The sequence below is a fragment of the Aptenodytes forsteri genome, unplaced genomic scaffold (assembly GCF_000699145.1).
Source record: "Aptenodytes forsteri isolate BGI_AS27 unplaced genomic scaffold, ASM69914v1 Scaffold203, whole genome shotgun sequence".
Classification (NCBI taxonomy): Eukaryota; Metazoa; Chordata; class Aves; order Sphenisciformes; family Spheniscidae; genus Aptenodytes; species Aptenodytes forsteri.
In genome coordinates, this window is record NW_008794160.1 from 358,739 (window position 1) to 367,401 (window position 8,663).

At 40.9% G+C, this 8,663-nt stretch overlaps 1 protein-coding gene across 1 annotated transcript in view; it reads right to left on the bottom strand.

Moving 5' to 3' along the window:
- The window catches only part of LOC103900094 (endoplasmic reticulum aminopeptidase 1), a 20,012-nt gene that overhangs the window by 7,162 nt on the left and 4,187 nt on the right, over positions 1 to 8,663 (bottom strand). The window contains exons 2-13 of the mRNA XM_009280688.1: positions 8,218 to 8,643; positions 7,924 to 8,062; positions 6,521 to 6,655; positions 5,850 to 5,970; positions 5,341 to 5,495; positions 4,678 to 4,791; positions 3,810 to 3,941; positions 3,145 to 3,276; positions 2,919 to 2,999; positions 2,320 to 2,477; positions 1,743 to 1,822; positions 1,273 to 1,456 (exon numbers count right to left, since the gene is read on the bottom strand). Coding sequence (XP_009278963.1) covers positions 1,273 to 1,456; positions 1,743 to 1,822; positions 2,320 to 2,477; positions 2,919 to 2,999; positions 3,145 to 3,276; positions 3,810 to 3,941; positions 4,678 to 4,791; positions 5,341 to 5,495; positions 5,850 to 5,970; positions 6,521 to 6,655; positions 7,924 to 8,062; positions 8,218 to 8,643 — 1,857 coding nt within the window. The remainder of the gene's footprint in view (positions 1 to 1,272; positions 1,457 to 1,742; positions 1,823 to 2,319; positions 2,478 to 2,918; positions 3,000 to 3,144; positions 3,277 to 3,809; positions 3,942 to 4,677; positions 4,792 to 5,340; positions 5,496 to 5,849; positions 5,971 to 6,520; positions 6,656 to 7,923; positions 8,063 to 8,217; positions 8,644 to 8,663) is intronic.

Sequence of the window (8,663 nt, forward strand, 5' to 3'; positions counted from 1 at the left end):
ACTTGGCAGTGCTGGGTTAACGGTTGGACTTGATGATCTTAAACGTCTTTTCCAACCGAAATGATTCTACGATTTAGAAATGTTGAGTTTTTCCCCCCCATCTCTCATATGCCAAGGTTTTCTGAGCACAGCCTCTCCCTCTTGCTCCCTCCCCACTATTGCTTTTGCTCTACAAACCATACACATACAGAAGGAATCCAATGACCGAGATCATTTCCTTGGCAACATCTTTCTAGCTTGACATGTAAATATTTAGCCTGCAGTAAACCTCAAAGCTACAATCCCAACTGCTCCTCCATTGTCTTTACCTGACTTTGCAAACTGTCTTCTACCTCTGCCAGGACACATCTCAATGATTTCTTCCAAGAGCAAACAGAGAAAATGCAAGAGGTCTTTTCTCACTCTCCCTGTTCGTTTCTTCATCCCTCTGCAAAACCTTTTTTCTGCTTCCTTTCCATGTCAGCTCCCTGCACACATTCTCATTTTGTCCTTATTCACCTGCCTCTTCTGCCTCAAAATACAAGTATGTTCTAGTCACCCATCATAAAACGAACCCTGCTTAACCCAATTTGCATCTCTAATTGTCCCTTCCTTTCCTCTCTAAGCTCCTTGAACATGCAGAGCAGTCTTTCATCACTCTCCTCTTTCTCTTCAAAATAGAAAGACCCTTCTGCTGCGGTCCAAACAAAAATCTTGACTAGCCCTGCTGACATGGCCCTGTGAGCTGCCACCTCAAATTCATACGGTCGTAACTCTCTTCCAGCTCCCCCCACTACCCTCTTTCTTGAACACCGTACACTCAGACCGGGAGTTACTTCTGTCAGCTCTTTATTTCTCTGTGCCAGGCTGCCACACAGAAGTGTTTGCAAAGCGCTTCTAAGACACAGCCTTTTCTAATGCACCCACAGAACTAAGACTAATGAGGATCATAATTGTGTCACATCTTTATGACTGCAATAGCCTTCTTTGTAACTGACAAATGGCACCAGTATCTTTCCAGGTGCAAAAACATTATCCTAGTCCATCACTTCACACTGGCATCCTTCTGTTAGCATGTCTTTATTGAACACGTTTCACTAAATAGGCTTAGATAAATCCACTGCAGCGAAGAGAAATCCCACATTTACACTGCTGTAAGCAAGAAAATAATATGCTTTCAGTCTATTTAATAGATTTGATGAATACTATATACGTTACCAACACTTACTTCCTCAGTGATATATACTCATAAATACAGTTTGCATTTTTTCAGACTTGGACAGAAGGCCATACCTCACAAGCTGGAATACATTGTTGATGAGACTTGCTCTGTCATTGCTGCTAATCACTGTATGGTTCTCTTTCAAAAGGTTAATCAGACGATCCCATCCGTCATCTTCATAGTGCACAATGTAATACCCATTCATATCCACATTGAATTTAACCCACTCCACCTCTTCCGGAAGAATAATGACATCTGGAAACAAAAAACATAACATAACATCCTTTTTTTCTTAGTGATTCAAACACATCCTAGTACTATACCCAATAATACTGTTACTCTCATTTCAGTGATTGAAAACACAGTAACATGGTTTCTGAATATATTAAGAGATCGTTATGGCAGTAGTATTAAGCTGACAAAAATTTGCTTCTCTGGCACTAGTAGTTCCAGTTCCCCATTCTGAAAAAAACCTGCAAAACTAAGAGTCTTGCAAACAAACTTTGAATAAATTAATGGCCTAATTAGTCAAAGAAATTACCTGCTTTAGTTGTCATCAAAAATCTCTGAACAGTGTCAGATTTACTGGTAATGTAGGTTAGTGGAATGTGCCACAAGTACCTATCGCAAAACAGAAGTGCTTTGTTTAGTGAAAGAACTTTGCAAAAGCTTCTCCAGCTTGTCCCAGTCTAACCACCAAGTAGTATCTTTTGCCCATACAGTAACAGCAACGCGCTGCACTCACAGCTCTGACTTCAGTGCAGAGCCACGTACGTCTAGCTAGCTTGCATTTAGTTTGCTTTGGGGATCACTGACACTGAAGCCACAACAATAGGAACTTTCCAGCCTAGTTCCACTAGCGTGTCTCCAGCGCAGGCTCACCCAGCTCACCCAGGTGCCTGGCCACGGCAGCTCTGCAGCTGCTGGGACCTTGGACAGGCATGCAGGGTCCAATGACAGGGGTACTACTGATCCTGAGCTACAAAGGGAAAGACTCACAACTAAACAGCTCAGGGAGCGTTCCTTAAGAAACAACAGCAAAAGCTCTTATTGTACAACAGTGTTTGCCATAGGAGAGTATTTCAGTTTGCGTGCTGAGATTTCCCCATTTTGTTTACCCTGTGGATGAAGGAGAATTTACTCCCTTCATGTAGCGCTCCTGCTGCAGGTGGACATTCTTCCCTCTCACCGTGACAGTTACCAGGGGAAAACCTTTTTGCAGTGTCCAAGTGTCCATCATTGCCCTTACATCAAGGGTCTCTCCTTTAGTCCAGTGCTGGTTTTTAGCGAGGGAAAAAGAAGACACGTAAGAGGAGGAAGATGGAGTACACTGACAGTGAAACAGAAATGGGCACATAAGAACTCTAAAAGCTGCTGTGTATGTGTAAGCTTTACATAGGTATGTTTAGACTGGATATCATGACATCTCCAGACGATTTTCTTGTGGACATTTTCATATAGTTAATGACATTGCTTTAAGCACTGCTGTTTTTCAGTCAGCCCTGGGCACAGGAGTAGGATTTCTGTTCAATCTCAGAGAAAACAGGTTTCCAATGGAACTGAAGAAACTTACACTCTCCCTAGAACCATGCTCAAGTGGCACAGAATGCTTTTGGAAGGTGCGCGCATCAATGCCACGGCATGGAATAGTAACGTGAGAAGGCACAGATACGTGTCAAACTCCTAAATACTGATGAGTAGAAAACTAGATGCTTACTGCATTTGAAGATGACTGTTGGCTTCTGCAAAAACCATCACCTTGTAGTTCATTTTTATCACTACCTACTGTAGGGCAAATCTGAAAAGAAAAAAACAGAAGTTTTGGGCATCTCTCTGATGTCATAATCATAAATACTGGTCATAGTCTTCAGTAATGTATTAGCGACACACATTATTCATGAGAAGTTACGAAATTGAAAAACATAAGAGTAAGGAATACTTGCATTTGTCATAATGTTCCACAAATCTTCATTTTTTGTATTCTGATAGCTGTATTTCTGCAGGTACTGCACAAGTCCAGCTTTCAACACATCAGCAGTCAGGTAGTCCCTCAGCATATTTAATATACAAGATCCCTGGAAAAAAGAAGGACGAAGTGTTTACAAAACTACTGCTTAGCTGGCAAGATCCTTGTTTCAGAAAAATTTCAGCATGCCACTAATCTACATTAAAAGTTCACTTTTGTATGTCTCTGATCAAAAAATAATCGGGTTTTATGTATATTGAAACAGTACTTTGGTTTTTTCTGATCATTACTCTTAAAAATATCACTGATTGAGTAAGTTATGTTATTTTATTAATTACTATACAAGCCAGCACCATATAATGCTTCGGTGAAAAACACTCCTTGGGTTAAGAACCTAAAAAAATTATTTAAGACTAAATTGATACAGAACAGATAGAAGAAGTAAAGGCTTCCTCATTGTAGAAATGGAAAAGCCAACTGCCATTTGAATCCACCCAGGTGTTTTGGACAAGGAATTATTCAAGTCATAAAACTACTAACAACCTGTGTCAGGGACGTCTTGTATGTAGGGGTGAAATCAGTAAAATCCAACTGTATAGTACAAGCAGTACAACTGAAATCAATAGCAGTTATGTATTTTACCTTCTCATAAGAAACATTATCAAACATTTCTAAAATTTGAGCTGGATCTTCCACAGCAGTACATATAGGATGTGATGAATTTAATGAATCCACTTCAATGGCATCAAAACATCTCCTTAAGAAATAGTCTTCCTAATAGGAGGCAAAACCAAGTATTACTACTACATTTTGCTCAGTGACCATTGAATCCCTATTTGTTCACTTCTCAGTCCATTCCACATGATCTTTAAATCATACAAAGAAAACAAAACCTATCTTTCTTTTTATTCCAGAGCATAAAAAAAAACAGTAATACAGACAGCCAAATGAGTTCTAGTGTTCTAAACTAACCTAAATAGTCAAGCTAGTGAGACTTAAAAATAACTCCAAGAAGACACCCGCGCATTCCAACAGTTTGATGACAGAGTGGTCAGTAACCATAAAACAAATAAAAAAAAAAAGGTGAATTTCCCTATTATCATGCCACTGTAGTGCTACGGCAAAATTCTGCCCAAATGCACTGTTCATCTCACTTTCGTAGAAAATTTCATGTATCGGACCTCTGCTAAAGCTAGTGGAAGGATTTTAGTGTTTTCAAGTCTGACCCTATTTGATGAAATAAGATTAAATAATTTATTTATTTTGGAATGTCTTTAAAAAAAGAATACACTTTCACTACAATCATTAACTTCCATCATCAGTTCCTGAAAATACTTACATATAGTTAAATTAACATTCCTATCCTTCAGAGTTAACATCAGATAATCCTATTAAACAGAAATCTAAAAGTGGTTCACAGCACAAATCTGCTTGGTCTTTATCCTTCCTTCAGAAGGCAGTCATAAAATAAAAATACAGTAACAATAAAAATACAGTAACAGCTGCTTACAACTCTCAGTTCTGGATGGGTAACGCTGACTGACACGAACTCCATAAACATTGCAAACCCTTCATTTAACCACAGATCATCCCACCACTCCATGGTAACGAGGTTGCCAAACCACTGGGGGAGGGAAAAAAAAAAAAAAGCACTCCTGAAATCAAATACACCATTTATCACAAAAGCTGCCACTGACCTGTATGAAACTGCATTTATAGTACGTTCTTGACCTCTAAGGAGCCTCTTTTTAGTGATACAGCTTGCCCTGGCCTCTTCCCATTGCATTCTCATTTTAATGCTAATACACTAAAACACAGGTATTGGAACTCACGTTCCAAGAAACCTTGTAAAGAAACCACGTTTGGCAGGAGAGCCATATATGAAACAGTTAACCTTTCCAAACTTTTATGTTCCTATTTTGGTGGCCTGCAATTAATTTCAAGGGCTGACAATGGTGCAAAGGCCCCGCAGCTGCTGAACTGAACACATTTCTGTTTACAGCCCTCCGTGTCTATGCAGCCTGCCGGGACCCCTTCACCAGAAACAGTCCTCGTGATTCACAGATGAGCACCCTCAAGCTGAAGCAGCTATTTTCAGCTTATAGCTCAGGAGCCATCAACCCCGACCCCTCTGCAGGCCCATTTGAACTCCTTATTCTTCCCCAAATCGCACCTGATGAGCCAGCTCATGGGCTATTGTCATAGTAACCCGAAGTTTAGAAGATGCTGAGGACTTCTCAGGGTCATACAACAATGCAGATTCCCGGTATGTGGTCAGTCCCCAGTTTTCCATAGCACCAGACTGAAAATCAGGAATAGCTGCCAAATCTAGAAAAAACATTAAAATAGTACTAGTGTCATTTTACTCAAAGAACTCGCTCACCAGCTCTCCCACTTCATGGCTGTTCCCACACAGGCACAAGTATCACACATACTTCCAAGGGGTCTCTTAAATGTAATTGCAAAAACATACTTTAAAAAAAAGCTCTATACAGAAGACAAGGATCTTCAGTTCCCAGCGGAGCTTTTCAACCTGACCTTAAATTCTGTGAAGCAGCCACTTTAAAAGCCTGTGTGCCAAACTTGGCCCTGTCTTAATACTCTAAATTACTGATTTTGTGCTATTTTACTCTCTGTGCTTAATAATGTTCTTGAATACATTGAATTAAATTTAACACTTACCTTGTTTAGGTAAAGGATATGGAATGCTGAAGTAATCCTCGTAGAAGTCTAGAAGTTTCACTGCCGCATCCAACGCATAATGAGCTTGGTTGATCTTGTCTGGCACTGTGTACACAGAGATCTACAGCAGACGAGCAGGCAGCACTTCAATACCAGCATCAAAAACTTACAGAAGTTGTTCTTTACCACAGTTACTTGAATGACCATAAAAAGGGACACCAGAGCACACACCTAACGCTTCTCATACAAGAGTTATGAAAACGTTTGCAGAAAAATACTATCAGAATTAGGAATCCAAGTTTTAAAGCTTACTTACCAGAACCAGTATGCCCCTACAAAGACTTCTATTTCCACCCCTACCATGTTAGGGTCATTCAACTCACACAGGTTTATTTTAGTGCTGATTCTCCATCAAAACTGTATTTCATTTGCCTTTAATTATATAATCTTACATGAAACAAACTACGTTACCAATGCATATAATTATATAAAAAGCCCATTACCAAAAACTTTTCAAACTAATAAAGCTCAGAATGCAAACTAATCATCCAATTACAAAACCAATTTCTTTCCTTTCATTCCCATAAAACATTGAGATATATAAATCTGATGATTTAACTGAAAAGTAAACCATTATGTATTCATACAGACTTAAAATGAGACAGAGTTACCTTAACTCCATGACCGGTTATTTTGCTGATGGATTTAAAATCCGAAACGATAAAGGCCACGAGGTATGTACTCATCTTGACAGTGGTATCAAAATGGTCCTCAACAAGCCAGGGAGTTATAGTCACAGACTTCACCTAAAAAACGAGCACAGCTTATCAGCCACTAGCAGTACCTGTGAGGACCTTGGCACCAACAATTGTTGTGTTTCTTCTCATTTTAAAGGTTCTACATTACATTTTAAAAATATTACATCACATTTCTAAGAAACACTGGAAAGAAGTCATCCCCATGCCCACTCTTCCCCCCACAGAGAATGAAAACACATATACATATATATACAGGCAGTTTCATTCATAAGCGTTACTTACTTCTACATTGGTAAAACTAGAAAAATGAAAATACTGTTCACTGCATCAGTTTTTCTCAGTGTCTGCCAGCGCACTGATCGAATTCATTTCGCACAACTTCAGCTGATTAGAAGCTGTATAAATCTCAGCAGCCATTGTTACACATGAGAGAAACGAACTCCTCCGAATCGTGATTCATACCTAGTTTAGCATAAAAGGAGTCACGTGTTGGAGGTATCCTTTTTCCCCTCTTGGTTACAGAGGGCCTTAGCTAACAAACTTAGACCCAGGACACATTTAGCCACACTGAACTGTGGCACTGGCACCCACTCCTTATCCATTATTTTATCCATTTCCCTACAAAAGAATTGATTTTTTACACCAACTTTCAAAATGTTTCGGTTTTGAAAGGTACTTGGGGGGGGAGGGTGGGGGGTGCTGTTCCCTCATTTATAAGGGTTAGTTTCCTTGCAAACCAGTAACTAATAGTACAGAAGAAATTATGAAGAATCTCTTACACCCAAAGTAAGATCAAATGTACCAAACGTAGTTAACCCTATATATGCATAAGTATTTATAATCACAAACAGTATTTGTAGCTATTACATGCACGGCACTTTCACTCTCAGATGTTTTTTGAAGTCCAAAGTTGTTTTTTTTTTTTCCCCAGAAAAGGTCCTGCTTATCTGACAATTAAGTTAATACACATGAATCATGTATTTATTCATATGTATTTCATCATTAATCTTAAAATCCAAGATGGAAAGCAGTTTGTGAGTAAAATAAAGATTATGGAGACTACATTGTGCTGATCACTCTCACACCCCTGCTGAGAAGCAGGAACCCACACCACGCGCTATTTTCTTCATTCCTTTCCAAACTTCATTCCTTTCCAAACTACCAGCAACAGCACCACACACTCTCACAGAGGAACCGCGGTAATGTTCAGATGACCATTCCCATTAACAGCAAATGGCTGGATATTCTGTTCTCCTTTTGCTTCCTTGTTTCAAAGGTCACCAATCAACAGCACGCAGTTAAAAGTATCCACCTACAATTGGCATATTGGACAGCGCAAGGTGCTTTGGTTCCCTCCTAATCATAATGGAAAACCTGGCTTTGAAGGCTGGTTCGTCAAAACATGGGAAGGCCATTCGCGCGGCTGTCGGCTCAAACTGTGTTGCTGCAAGCACCCTAAGCGGAGGAAAAAAAAAAGGGTTTTGGTCACACACCTTCGTATGCGCAGCGTTCACACACCCCCCACCCCGATGTGTGAAAACAGAGTAATTTCACATTTACAAAATAACTACAGGTACTACCAAAAACTTTTGCATGTCAAAAAGAATTACCTGAGTTCTCCTTCCTGGGTCCTGTAGGTGCTTTTATAAAAGCCATGGAAGGACTCGGAGAGATTTGCAAAGTACTGGATGCTGAGAGTGTAGTACTGCCCGGCCTGCAGCGGCTCGGCGGCGAGGAGTGCCACCTGCTCGAAGGCCTGGCGCTCCAGCACCCGCGCCTTCTGCGCCGAGCGGGCACTCCCAGCCGCAATGGCAGCCCTGGTGATGTGCAGGCGCTTGCTGTGCAGGACCACCGCGCTGGTCTGCCGGGTGACCGTGACCTCTATGGTGGCGGTCCCAGAGAAGGTCAGGGTGGTGAGGTTAGGATGGATAAGCAGGTGGTAACTCAGCGGGATGACGTGCTTGGGGAGCCTCACCGCGTCCCAGGGAAACCTTGGGCTGCCGCCGCCCCGGTCACCCCCGAGAACCAAGGGCACGCTCACCACGACACGGAGGCC